At 36.6% G+C, this 14,374-nt stretch overlaps 1 protein-coding gene across 4 annotated transcripts; it reads left to right on the plus strand.

The window, feature by feature from the left end:
• The first annotated feature begins 1,074 nt into the window (after positions 1-1,074).
• On the plus strand, positions 1,075-13,950 carry LOC114163446 (peroxisomal membrane protein PEX14-like). 4 transcript variants are annotated; one of them, XM_085666856.1, is made up of 11 exons: positions 1,076-1,747; positions 1,873-1,912; positions 2,048-2,241; positions 2,419-2,608; positions 2,760-2,849; positions 3,344-3,405; positions 3,521-3,563; positions 3,647-3,714; positions 4,820-4,864; positions 12,781-12,849; positions 13,212-13,950. In XM_085666856.1, the coding sequence occupies exons 1-11, from the start codon at positions 1,604-1,606 to the stop codon at positions 13,638-13,640; spliced, it is 1,374 nt and encodes a 457-aa protein (XP_085522982.1). In that variant the 5' UTR covers positions 1,076-1,603; the 3' UTR covers positions 13,641-13,950. The 4 variants fall into 4 exon arrangements, with proteins under 4 accessions (XP_085522984.1, XP_085522982.1, XP_085522983.1 ...); XM_028047755.2 differs by having other exon boundaries at positions 1,077-1,747; positions 3,515-3,563; XM_085666858.1 differs by lacking the exon at positions 4,820-4,864 and having other exon boundaries at positions 1,075-1,747.
• Positions 13,951-14,374: the final 424 nt, after the last annotated feature.

Consider the following 14,374-nt stretch of genomic DNA (forward strand, 5'->3'; position numbering starts at 1 on the left):
ACAACGAAAATGGCTTCTGCAAACCTTCAAAAACAAAAATCACAAAAAAATAAAAAACACCAACAAAAAATTTTTAAACTTAACTACTGTTGGTACGAAGAAGAAGAAAGCAGAAGAAGAAGAAAGAACTATCAAGCAACAAAAATAAACAGCCAAAAAATAAATTACGTTGCCACGAAGAAGAAGAAAGAATATGCAATGAAGTCGAAGAAGAAGAAGAAAAAATAAAGCAAATATTTGTTCGAACGAAGCTAACGTAAGAACAAAAAAATAAAAAAACAGGAAGAAGGAGGCTTACGTTGGTAATTTGAAGAAAAGAACTTTTGCAAACTTTCAACAACAAAAATCACAAAAAAATAAAAAATAAACAGAAGAAGAAGAAGAAGAAGAAGAAGAAGAAGAAGAAGAAGAAGAAGAAGAAGAAGAAACAACCATCAACCAACAAAAATAAACAGCAAAAAAAAAACTTACGTTGGTATGAAGAAGAAGAAAGAAGATGCAATGAAGTGTCGAAGAAGAAGAAAAAGAAACGCAATATGTTTTTGAACAAAGCTAACGGAAGAAGAAAAATTGAAATGCCTCCGCTAAATGCAATGCCTTGAAGAAGAAGCTTCTGTCTATCGACACCATCAATCAACAATTAATGCTTTCAGCGGCAAAAAATAATAAAACCCAGAAAACGAAAATACCCTCTATTTGAGACAGGTGCCGGTAAGTTAAGATGTCTATTTCAGAAATTTACCTACACTAAGAATTTCTTAGATATATAGTAGATAATTTTTTTTTATTTAAGCTTTATAATATATGGTTATTTTTATTTTAAAATATTTTTTAAAAAAGAATTTGAACGACGGATATACATAGCGGCTCAAAAAGGTGAGGGCACATAAAATACTTTTGATTTTGCCTTTTCTCAATCAGTGTAGCAATAATCAACGTTGCGAATGCGATGAGCAAAAACACACCTCGATTCGGAGTTCAGAGATAGTGCGGACCAGGGGCTATGGCTTCTCAATCCCCTTCTCTTCCCATTTCCCCACTTCAAACCGCTGGTTTCACTCTATGCTCTCTTTCTCTCTGTTTTTTTTTTCTCGTGCAACTCGATAATGTTAAACATGATCTGCGAACAATTTTTTGAAGCTCACGAACACGCTCTCCACTTTCTACTTCGCATTTGGATAATCATTGATCGATGAATTCAATTAATCTAGAGCAAATAAAAATACGGTGATTTCGTTGTGTTTCATTTGTCGTTTTAGATTAACTTACTATAGCTTTGTGTGAAATGATTAACCTACGTAGTTAACCTGAGCTCTGGTTCGTTATTCGAGAGGTGTGATTACTGTGTGGATAATACTGTATTTTTCATCGTGTTTATTTAGTTTGCTGTGTCGCTATTGGATATTTCTGTGCTTGATGTTTCAGAAAAGTTGTTGGTTATATTATTTCTTATCGAATCTTTTGATTAAATTGATTCGTTGAATCTCCTTTTCATGGTGTAGGTGGTGAAATTGCACAACCGGAAAATGTTGATCAGCAGAATAGTGGAGAGGAGCTTGGTAAACAAAGTTCAGACACATCTGTGTTTGTTAATTCAGAACCAATGCGCGAGGAACAAATTCAAAATGCTGTGAAATTTCTGTCGCACCCGAAAGTTAGAGGTTCTCCTGTCATCCATAGGCGGTCATTTCTGGAGAAGAAGGGCCTTACGAAGGAGGAGATTGATGAAGCCTTTCGGCGTGTGCCTGTATGCTTCTTTGTTGATCTATTGCTGAATTTTCTATTGTATATGCATGAATACAACCAGCTAATTGATTATCACTTGATTGTATTTTCTTCTGTTGTAATTCTTATCTTCAATTTGAATCTCAGGATTCAGCTCCCAGTGTGCAGACAGCTGGTGTAAATCAAGGTGCAGTGTCTGATGTTGAAGCTGCCGAATTGTTCTTGTGTCTTTTGGACTTAGTTTAAGCTGCCATTTAGTTATTCTGTTCAAATACTGGATTTCCTCTCAGTTGTATTTTGTGGCTCACTGTAATACTCACAGATGAACAATTAAAGCCATCTTCAAACATTCATCAGCAAAGCCAACCACAGGCTTTGCAGACGACTGTACCAGCTTCTACTGGCGTTATTACTTCACTGGGAACCTTGTCACACCACCATTTTCACTGGTCTCATGCCCTTATTGCAGTTGGATTACTAGCTACTTCTGGTGCTGGTACAGTTATACTAATTAAGGTATTTGCAACTAATTCTTCTGGATGATTCTATCTAAGTTGGTATCTTAGTGGGCTTGGTTTGACATATTTATCTTTTCTTGTACTTAACTTATTTTCTTGCTCTATTCATAAGCTTTATCACTTTGTGATTTGGTTGGAGACTCACTGAACTTTGGTAGCATGTTCCTTGTTTTAGAATTCTGTTCTCCCTTGGTTAAAATCCTGGTTGCGCAATGTTGTGCTAGAAGGGGAAAATGACCAATTAAAGAGAACAGGCTCAAAACCAACATTGGCAGAAGAAGCTGCACAGGCGGCAAAAGCAGCTGCAGTTGCAGCTGCTGATATGGCAAAAGCTAGCCAAGAATTACTGGCTTCTAAAATTGAAGGTGGATGAATAAAACTTCAATTTAATCCCTGTAAAATATCTATAAATGTTTTAATACAACTAATTTTTTGTTTTAATACTACTAATTTTTGTTGACATCTCTTGTTACTGAATAATGACTTTGTTGCTGCATATGGTTTTACACTTCGCAGAAAAGAGATATTTTGTACAAGTAGTGAGCCTTTTGGATAGGCAAGTGGAGGAAATGAAGTTGATGACCATTGCAATAAAAAGATTGGAAGGTAATTATAAATTTTTATTTCATATATTGGGATAATATGAACAGTTCATTGCTTTGAATATTTGCTAAATGATTTTGTTTAGGATATGACAATTGCAATTGTATATTTGTTCAGAAGGCTTTTGATTTTTTGTTTTACCATTTTGCAATGGCAACTTTTATGTTTATCATGAGTTATCTTGATTGTTATTTATTAACCTGTGCATTTATAGCCCCCTCTAGAATTCGACAGGGATAGTGATGTATCATGGTGAGCAAGAGCTTTGACAAATCATGTGCATTTTGACTTTTATGACTGGATTTTATCCTGACTGTGCTAGCTAGCTCTCTCTTACACCTCATTTTTCTTTCTTAAAATCTTGAGAGGCTTCCTCAAAGCTGAGTGACTTTGCATGTCAGAAATTCTATCATATTTAGCCTTAAGATTTTTTTAAGGTTCTCATTTTTTACATTCTTACTAAATATCATGGGCTCCAAATTGTGGATGTAAAATAGCTTCTGGTGGACTCTCTGTCTCCAAGCAAGAAGATCGCCAAGTCACTCAAACAAGTTCAAAGGTCAGATTATTAAGGAATATTTTGCCTTGAATGGAATTTGACACAACTCTGGCCCCCATTTGAGTTGTTCAAAATGTTGACATTTGACAACTGTAATTTTTTGAAATAGATACAGCAACCTATCCTTAATGGGAAGTCAGACTACGAGTCCCAATCAGGTTGTTATACATTAATTTAATCCCTATCAAATAAATTAATTTTATTTATGAATTATTACTTATGGTTAGAATGTTATATGTAGTGAGATCTTCATCCCCTCCTGTATCTGTTCAACCATCTAGTGCTCCGCATCCAAAATCATATTTGGAGGTAAATTTCTTTCTTGTTGTTTATGTTTTCTCCGCCATTTACCCCTGGATGCACACACTTTCTACGGGCACAAGGTGATATTTGAGTCTTTTTTTATCTCTTAAATCAATTATGATCCATTAGTATAATACGTGTATCTGATATGGCATGTTCTGATACGTGATAAGCGTATTTTAAAATTAATAGGATAATGTGATAAGCGTATTTTAAAATTAATAGGATAATGTGATATATGCATATTGAAAAATATGCAAAATTCTTAAAAATATGAAAAATATATGATTGCTATTGTATGATACAAATTAAATTCAAATGTATTAAACGATGTAAAAATAAAAATTACAAACTATTGTCACCATAAAAGAATTACTACTTTATAAATTAGATACTTCATTGGTAGGTATCGGTAAAATATCCCAAAAGTATCGAATACAAATACTTTCATTGAACACAAATTGATGTATCGGTACATTATAATAAAGATCATTGTTCTACTAATCAAAAGATGACACTTATTGGGCATTAAATACTTTGGGGTCTAGCTGTGGATTATAGTTCCTCTTCTTATGGGTAAATATATTTTTTAATTTATGGAAAGTTTTTCTTGGTTTATGCTTCTAAAACTTTCCAAATCAACACTAGTAAATGGATGATTGGGATTTTTAACTAAAAATATTAAATTGCAACTTTAGCTTATTTTGTTGTTCCTTTGACTTGAATAATCCAGGGAACAAGAAATAATTTTATTGATAACAATCATATCAATTCCATTCTTAGCTCTTCTATTTTGTAACAATAAATCTTTCTAAAATAAGGAAGTAAAATATGTACGACTAAATAAGATGATTCTAAAGATAGTATAAGAAGATTCTGAAGATATTTTGTCCTAATAATAAGATTTTGAAGGTATTTTTATCCCAATAAACCTCTATTTACAACACTTTGTTTGTTGGTTGTAATAACATTTAATTTACTTCATCCACTTTACACGTCGATTAACCAATGTTTTAGAAAAGACTCAATATTAGATCCTCTATTTTGTTTATTTTAGTTGAGGTCATATGGTCCTTTGTGTGGATTATTTCCTTCCATTATTTTTCTGCAGATAATGGCCATGCTCCAAAGAGGAGAGAAGCCTTCTAATATTAGAGTAAATCTTTATTCCTTTCAATCTTGATAATTTTAGATACATGCCTAAAATCATATATCGTGTTGAAATCATAATGAACTATTCTGCATTTACTGTATAGTGTGGCTTTAGATGAGTAAAATCTAATCTAGACTAAACAAAATATCCTCCAATTATGTGACAGGGTTGGCTAAAAACCATGTGTTTGAAGACACCATGGAACTTGATTTATGTTGAAAGGATTAGTGACAAAGGAGGTCACGGAGGATGATAGTGCTTTGATACCATATTAAAAAACTGATTTTGTAGATTGGGTTATGTTTAAATCCACTTTTTAAGATGGTATCAAAGTTTGTCCTAGCAAAGTTTGTTGAACTCATGTCACCCACTACTAAACTACTCATAAATATGTAGTCAATGCTTGAGTTGTTTGGTCCTTGGTGGGGATATGAACAAATTGTAGTATATAAGTGGGTGCAAATCTCATCTAACAAACTAGTTTTGTACAATTGAGTTAGGCTAAGATCTACTTTTTAAAAGAGTTTACGTTGATATGTAAATATTGTGTATTAAATGTAAAATATTCTTAGTAATACTAACAATATTTTAATACTTTTTGGTATGAAGTAAACTCTTACGACTTTACTATCCGAGTCTACGATTTGAGTTTACGAAGTTCTCACGAGTTTACGGAAACTCTCGAGTTTGACAATCTTGCTTAGTATAGTAGGTTCAAATCCTTTAAATCGAGGAATACTAATGAGGAGAAAGTTGAGGAATTCTAATTTGGAGAAAGTTCAAAAGCTCTTTTAATTAGGAGGGAGAATACTCTCTGCGCAACATTGGCAGGACAAGGAGGTTTGTCATGCAACGTCTAGTGGTGATATGCCTATGGATTATGTTTCTACTTTAATTAGATTTTGAGGTTGACCATGGTACCCACTATGGCTAGGAAATTTTCTATTCTTTGAATTCCACCCAATGCATTTGTTGAGGATGGACCACTTTGACCCTCCTCTTGGTGATATTTCTTTCCTTCCTCTTGTCTTGGACATTATTCATTGCTGATGGAAGTTATTTGGTAAACCTCATCATTCCAAAGTGGCTCAACCCTCATCCCATTAACCCTCTAGATGTTGCATGACAAACCCACTAGGGCTAGCTAATCAACTCTGAACCACCCTACTTATGATGACAGTCAAAATTGCTTAATTTATGCAAAAAGGGTTAATTTATTAGAATATTTGTTTTATCTATCTGACCCCTATGTGTAGATCATCATAACTTTTTTGTGTTTGTACTTATATAAGAATCCATATAAATGAATGCCTGAGCTAATAGATCATTGAGACATCGTAGACACTTTTTCATATTTTCTACTCTCAAGTTGGTATCAGAGTGGGTCGATCCTGTTCTATCATTGTTCGGTGCATTCACCATGGTCCTCTATAGTCCACCGCAAACCATCATCACTACTCATTGCTCACCACCATCTTTAGGTGGTTGTGTTTGTCTCTTCAAGTGACACAAAACTTAGTGCTTGTTGCTTGCCACTGTTTAACGCCAGCTGCTGCCATGGATTTTGCCAGAAAAACACTAGATTTGAAGCATCTCTGTGAACAACGGAGAACCTAATTGAGCCTGAAGGTCAACTCCTCCCTATATGCAACATTTGTAGATGGCGCACTCCTAGGCTTGTGCTCTCCACGTGCCCCCTTCCCGCCACCATAATGACTTCACATCACCTTCGTTGTTGTTATCGATGGTTGTTTCTGTTGCAACCATTTTTTTCTTCATTTTGTACTGGTTCAAGCTCAACCCTCGTTGAATACCTTGTAGGTTCCTTCTTTATCATTGTCTTCTTTTTCTTCTTATCTAAAATGGAGGCTTTTGAACTTGTCCACTCCTTTTCTAGCTTTTCCATAATTGTTGTGGAGAAGCTTAGTTTATTTTGGTGTGCATTGGTGGAGCTCTAATTTCTTGGATAAGGCTTTGGTGATCACTTGGAAGAAAATGCTAGTAAACTACCGCCCAACCGGGTTGAAGAATGGAAAATGGATTTTCTGTCCTTGTATATACTTAAACAATCTTCCTAAGTCTAGTTTTACAAATATCATAATGTTGTGATACATTTAGGTGTGATTCATAGTAAAGTTGACTATGCTGTCCTCTATCATTAATCACCTCAAGGAAGCATCCATCTCAATGACAAGATGACACTGTTCATTTAAAATAATTCCTCACGTTAGTCTAGACATACGATCTTTTAGTTATCATGGTAGCTCAATCCAAGAATCTCTAATGAAATATGCACTCAATATTTTGTAGTTCTTGAAGAGATTTCAGATAAATGAAACAGTGAAAAACTACACTGTTACTGTTTTACTACTGTTTATATAAGAAGATAGTAAGCAGAATACAAAGAGTCAAGGCCCAGTCCTAACCCTAACCCTAAAGAAAGGATCCCATACATGATAAATAAAATATTACATCTCAACACTCCCCCTCAAGCTGGAGCATATAGATCATATGCTCCAAGCTTGGAACATATAAATTGAATTCTAGGCCCTCTTAAAGATTTAGTCAGAATGTCTGCAAGTTGTTCATTAGAGCCGACAAACTCTGTAACAAGATCCTTGGATAGTAATTTCTCTCTAACAAAATGACAATCAATTTCTATATGCTTTGTTCTCTCATGAAACACCGGATTGGAGGCAATGTGAAGGGCTGCTTGGTTGTCACAATATAACTTCATCTGCTCATTTTCACAAAATTTCAACTCTTGAAGGAGTTGTTTAATCCATACTAGTTCACATGTAGCTAGAGCCATAGATCGATATTCCGCCTCTGCACTAGATCGAGCAACAACACTTTGTTTCTTACTTTTCCAAGATACAAGGTTCCCTCCAAGGAATACACAATACCTTGTGGTAGATCTTCTATCAATTGGACAACCAGCCCAATCTGCATCACAATACGCTTCAACTTGAGTACTTCCCTTGTTCTCATACAACAATCCTTGTCCTGGGTTACCTTTTACATATCTGAGAATGCGAATCACAACATTCCAATGATCAATGTGGGGATTTTGCATAAATTGACTAACAACTCCCACTGGATAAGAAAGATCAGGTCTTGTTATAGTAAGGTAGATGAGTTTTCCAACCAACCTTCTATATCTCTCTGGATCTGAGAAAAGTTCACCTTGATCTCTTGTTAATTTTTGATTTGAGTCCATAGGGCTATCAATGGGCTTGCAATTTGTCAGACCTGTTTCTTCCAAAATATCAAGAGCATATTTTCTCTGTGCAATGATGACACCTTCTTTTGATTGCGCCACTTCAATACCAAGAAAATATTTAAGACGACCCAAATCTTTGGTCTGAAAGTGGCTAAACAAATGGTTCTTCAATTGAGCAATTCTAGTGATATCATTTCCTGTGATAACAATATCATCAACATAAACCATAAGATAAACACATTTGTCAGGAGAAGTATAACCATAAAATACTGAATGATCCGCTTCACAACGTTTCAATCCAAAATTCTGCACAACACGACTAAATTTACCAAACCAAGCTCGAGGAGATTGCTTCAAGCCATAGAGAGAACGATGCAACTTACAAACTAACCCAGACTCCCCCTGAGCAACAAACCCAGGAGGTTGCTCCATGTATATCTCCTCTTCCAGATCACCATGAAGAAAGGCATTTTTAATGTCCAACTAATACAGAGGCCATTGGCGAATGGCAGCCATAGCAAGGAAAAGACGAACAGAACTTATTTTAGCCACAGGAGAAAAAGTATCACAATAGTCAAGACCGTAAACCTGAGTATACCCCTTAGCGACGAGACGGGCTTTGAGTCGGTCTACAGCGCCAGTCGGACCAACCTTAATAGCATAGACCCATCTACAGCCCACAGACTTCTTACCAGGAGGAAGAGAGACAAGTTCCCAAGTCCCACTGTGTTCAAGTGCTTGCATTTCATCAATCATGGCTTGTCTCCATCCAGGATGACCAAGTGCCTCATCAACATTCTTAGGAACCTTAATGGTAGACAAGGAGGAAACAAAAGAGAAATATGGAGGAGACAAACGATGATAACTCAAAAAGTTATAAATAGGATGTGGATTACGAGTAGAGCGAGTACCTTTCCGAAGGGCAATAGGCCAAGTGTGATCGGAGTCAAGAGAAGATGAAGAGGATGAAGGATCCATGATTCGAGAATCTGGTGGAGAAGGATTTGAGTCACAGGGGTCTTCAGGCAAGGAAGGAGTCACTGGAGTGCGACGCTGATATGTGAGAAGAGGTGGTTGAACAATGTCATTGGCATTTTGAGGTTGAGTTTCAGGAAGAACCAAGGGATCACAGGATGGTAAAGGAAGGACTTGTTGAATAGATGAACTCTCCTCCATGGAGGACAAGAAAAAAGGTGTGTCCTCAAAGAATGTAACATCAGCAGACATATAATACCTTTTGGTTGAGGGAGAATAACATTTATACCCTTTCTGAAGGCGAGAATATCCCAAAAAGACACACTTAATAGCCTTTGCAGAAAGTTTATCAAGACCTGGAGAGACATTATGAACAAAACAAGTACATCCAAACACACGTGGAGAAACACGATACAAAGGATCATTTGGAAAAATTATCGAGTGAGGAATTTTATTTTCAATAGAAGAAGAAGGCATCCTATTGATTAGAAAACAAGCAGTGAGGACTGCATCTCCCCAATGATGAATAGGAACATTGGTATTCAACATGAGAGAGCGTGCAGTTTCGATAAGGTGTCTATTCTTTCTTTCGGCTATGCCATTTTGTTGTGGAGTATGAGGACATGTTGACTGATGTAAAATTCCTTGGGAAGATAAAAATGAGGAAAACGTAGCAGAAAAATATTCCTTAGCATTATCACTTCTGAGAATTTTAATTGTCTTCCCAAATTGGTTCTTAATTTCATTAAAGAAGGACACAAATATGGATAAAAGTTCCGATCTTTCTTTCATTAGATAAACCCAAGTACATCGAGAGAATTCATCAATGAACGTTACAAAATAGTTAAAACCAAAAGAAGTGACACGACTTGGTCCCCAAACATCAGAATGAAAAGTAAAAAAAGCAAAATTACATCGTGTCTCAGACTTTTTAGGGAAGGAAGATCTAACATGCTTTCCTAACTGACACGATTCACAATCTAAGGCTTGAATGTGTTTGAGACTCGGAACCATCATCTTCAACTTAGACAAATTTGGGTGACCTAAACGATCATGCAAAAGTTTTGGGGATGAAGTTGCAAAACAAGATACTGAGGAGCTTGGTTTTAGGAAATAAAGTCCCCGTGACTCATGTCCTTCTCCAATCAGACGACCCGTACCATGTTCCTGTATAGCAAAGGAATTAGCAGTAAAGGTTACAGAACAATTTAAGGAACGAGTCAATTGACTCAAAGAGATTAAATTATAAGGACAATGAGGAATGTACAAAACAGAGTTTAAATTTAGTGAAGGTGATAAAGAAACTTTGCCAATTCCTTGAGATGCCACTTTGGATCCACTTGCAACAGTAATAAAATGAGGACTTTTGGGAGAGGAAATGGAGGAAAATGAGGAAATGTTACCAGAGACATGATCTGAGGCACCTGAGTCAAGAATCCATGGACTAAGACCTTCCACAGATTGAGAGATGCATGCAGTTGACATTGAAGAGGATGGGTCAGGATTGTTGGATTTCTCAGATTTGTACCTCAAGAATTCTTGGTACTCTTCATCAGAAATTCTAGATTCTGAATGATCAGACTTGGACACATGAGCAGCTTTATCGGGAAAACCATGTAAGGAATAACACTTGTCTTGGGTATGGCCCATTCTATTACAATATGAGCATTGAGGACGCCCACTTCGACCACCACGTCCTCCACGGTTGCTCCGACCTCCTCCTCTTCCTCGTGGTGCTACCATTGCTGATGTTTCAAAAACATCAGTTGAACTTTCATCTTTGACCAATGTAGGTACACGAAGAAGTCTAGTAACTAAGTTGTCCATCGAAGGGATTTGATCACCGGCTAAAACTTGATCACGCACATGATCAAAAGTCGAGTGTAGGCTCCTCAGAATTAAGACCATGTAAAACTTATCAAGTTTTTTGTTGATATCTTCTAATGAATCAGCCACAAAAAAACTCTTCAATTCTTCTACTGCAGCCCTAGCCTTTCCGATATGAGAAACCATATCATGATTGATTTGTTTGAGTGAGGCTACTCTTTGAGTTGCATCAAAGAGGCGTTGAATGTCGTTAGCAAAAATATCTTGTGCCCTTTTCCAAAAAGAGAAGCATGTCTTGTAAGGTCTCAAAATGTCTAAGACCCCTTGCTCAACTGATTGCCATAAAACAGCACACAACTGAAAATCCAATTTCTGCCACTTAGGTTTCTCTTCCTCTGAAATATTAGAGACCTCTTTTTCAAGATGATCATGATAACCTTGACCAAGAAACCACAACTCCACCGAAGCTGACCAAGAGGAGTAATTTTTCCAGTTCAGTTTCGCAGAGGTAATAATAGGAGTAGCTGATAGAGAGGGAGACATTCCACCCGTAGAAGCCATTAAAGAAAAACTTAACTTTTGAGAAGAAACCCTAGGTTCAAGATATGGTCACCGAAACAGAGAACCAAGAGCAGATATAAGACCAGGAGGCTCCGGCGAGACGAACGACGGTGGCGCGGCGCGATTCCGGCGCCGGGAAGGCGGCGCGTGGTGTACACGCGCTTGAAGGTCGCCGGAGAGAAGCGGAGCGTGGCGGCGCGTGCGGAGGTTTCTGGGGACGTGACTTGCGGGGATGGGTTGCGCTCCTCGAGGCGCACCTAACCCTGACTTCGCCGGAGTAAACACGCCGGCGGCGACGGCGACGACGACGGACGGCGCGGCGGACGGCGGCGGACAGTGGCGGAAGACGGCGGACAGTGGCGGTAGACGGCGGACGATGATAGTCACAAACAGTGAAGATGAACCAGACTCATGTTCTGGCTCTTGATACCATCTTGAAGAGATTTCAGATAAATGAAACAGTGAAAAACTACACTGTTACTGTTTTACTACTGTTTATATAAGAAGATAGTAAGCAGAATACAAAGAGTCAAGGCCCAGTCCTAACCCTAACCCTAAAGAAAGGATCCCATACATGATAAATAAAATATTACATCTCAACAGTAGTAATTGTCCTATTGAATGCCAAACCTGTGTCTTATGTAACGAGAAACCGCTATCCAATTAGGTGAAGCCCTTGTCCGATTCAAGAATATATAGAAGGTCGGGTGAAAAACTAAATTACCTCATTGAAGCGGAATACTAGGCCCTGCTTTAGCAACATGTGAACTTATCTTGCTAAAGCAACTCCTTAGAGAGGTCCACTTTGAAGAGTCGATGCAAGTGATGTTGATTTGTAATAATCATGTACTTTGCATATTGCATCTAATTTAGTAGTTTGTCATGAGAGGAAAAAACACAGGGAGATGTCATTTTATTAAGATAGGATATCACCATTAGCTTCATTAACTTTCGTGACCAATATTTCACCAACCTTGAGGGGGCAGTGTTGAAAATTAGAATGAAATATTTTGCATTTATAGGCCAGTAACATATATGATTTGAAGGAAAAAAAATCCTCTGATTATGGTATTCATTGCATTAAAGCCTATATAAACTAGTATCCTTTGTGCATTCAAATAGTAGCTTTTAGCGTATACACATCCCATTTGTGTTCTATTGATATAAATTAATAAAATATTGATGGAAATAAAATTTGTTAGTAAAATGTGAGACATGGAAGGTGGTGCTACCATGAAGTAAAAGATTGTAACACGCAAATAAATTTACTCTTATTCATTTGGTTTTCGATTTTTACGTAGAGTTACTTCTATGACACGGTGATTTAATGCAGGAAATTGATGATTCTCCCCCCAACCCTTATCAGCAACCATCAAACCCTCGCTTAGCACCTAGAGCCAAGGTATATTTATATTTGTAGATCTTTCATTACATTTCCTAACTGTTTCTATTTTAAATTAAAACTACTTGCGCAAGTCTATAATTTATAAAATTAATTTTTGTTCACATTTCAAGTGTTTCTATGCATTAATCCAATTGCAAAATTATTATTTCTAGATCGTGGATTATGATTACTGACCATCTATGTGATAACACCAATGACTCATTGGACCATCAAGGAAAAGATAGTTGATGTAGGCATAAATTTCATTCCTAGTTGTTTTGCAAATATCATAAGCATGCAGAATTGCAGAAGCAAGTAACTGATTCATATGGCAATTTAACAATTTCTATTATCCATTATTTGCTTCTCATGGCTTCTAGCCTTGGGAGGTTAGTCAGGTGCAAAACACCTCAACCCAAGTCCTCCAGTATCAAGCAAATGGCAGGGTCCAAGATAGTGGTGGTGACAACTCAGTACCCTGGTGGCAAACAAAGAACATCAGAATCAAAGAGATTGATAACGAAGTTGAGTATAATGTAGCATCTGTCGCATCCAGTCAGCAGCCACTCCAACGAATGTGGGTTCCTCCTCAACCTCCTCCCATAGCAATGCCGGAGGCTGCCGAAGCGATCAGACGCCCAAAATCAGTCCTACAAAAGGAAGCAATTCAGGATGATCATTCAGCACCAAGTTTTTCAGAGTTCTCTAATGGATCCAATTCCGAATATGCAATAGAAGGCAACGGCATCAACTCACTTGTCAGCTCTGGTGAGATCCAAAATCATGAACTCAATTACGAAGAAAAATAAAGGTAGATCTTTGTATTTGGTCATCTTTATTCATTATAACAATACATGAAATTGGATCTAGAGGTGTCTAAGTTGTGGAATAGCTTGATATGGTTAAGCTTTTATTTATACTATGATCCCTTTTACATGAAGGTCGAGTCTACACCAAAGCATTAAGTGTCGAAATGTTAATAGTCAGTGGTTACCCGTGTTTTTTCCCGCCTAAACAACGGTCTCACTGTATATGCAACACCACATAAGCACTTTGGTTATTCCTTTTTTTTTTTGAACAAAATGTTACCTTTTAATAATCAGCTATTACTTTTTAAAATTTTTAGTCTGTATCTGAATATATTTCAATCCTTTGTTAGAAATTAGCTGGCTTAGAGACGAAAAGACTTGTTAGTAGTTCTCTTAAGCGAACAGTTTGAAGGATAATCAATAAGGAGGAATGATGAAAAGCTTAAATTCAATAAAAAACATTATTCATATATAAATTTTGTTTGAATTCTTCTTATTGGTCAATTAAAATAGTTATTCTTAATTAAGTCTACAAACTTGTGTAGGTTGTATTTTTTGTTATTTATTAGCGTTATTCAATTCTTACAAAAAGCTTGCTTAATCAATTGGAGTTGTAAAATGTGTGGGGTTTTATCATTTTACATTGAGAGCGAGAGTGGTACCATCATGAATAGATAAAAAGTATTTTTAATCAAACCAAGTGAAGAAAGTAAAGAATGTTTAGCTAGCTTAGG

Source organism: Vigna unguiculata, chromosome 9 (assembly GCF_037176805.1).
Source record: "Vigna unguiculata cultivar grain cowpea cultivar isolate G323 ecotype 2 chromosome 9, ASM3717680v1, whole genome shotgun sequence".
Classification (NCBI taxonomy): domain Eukaryota; kingdom Viridiplantae; phylum Streptophyta; class Magnoliopsida; order Fabales; family Fabaceae; genus Vigna; species Vigna unguiculata.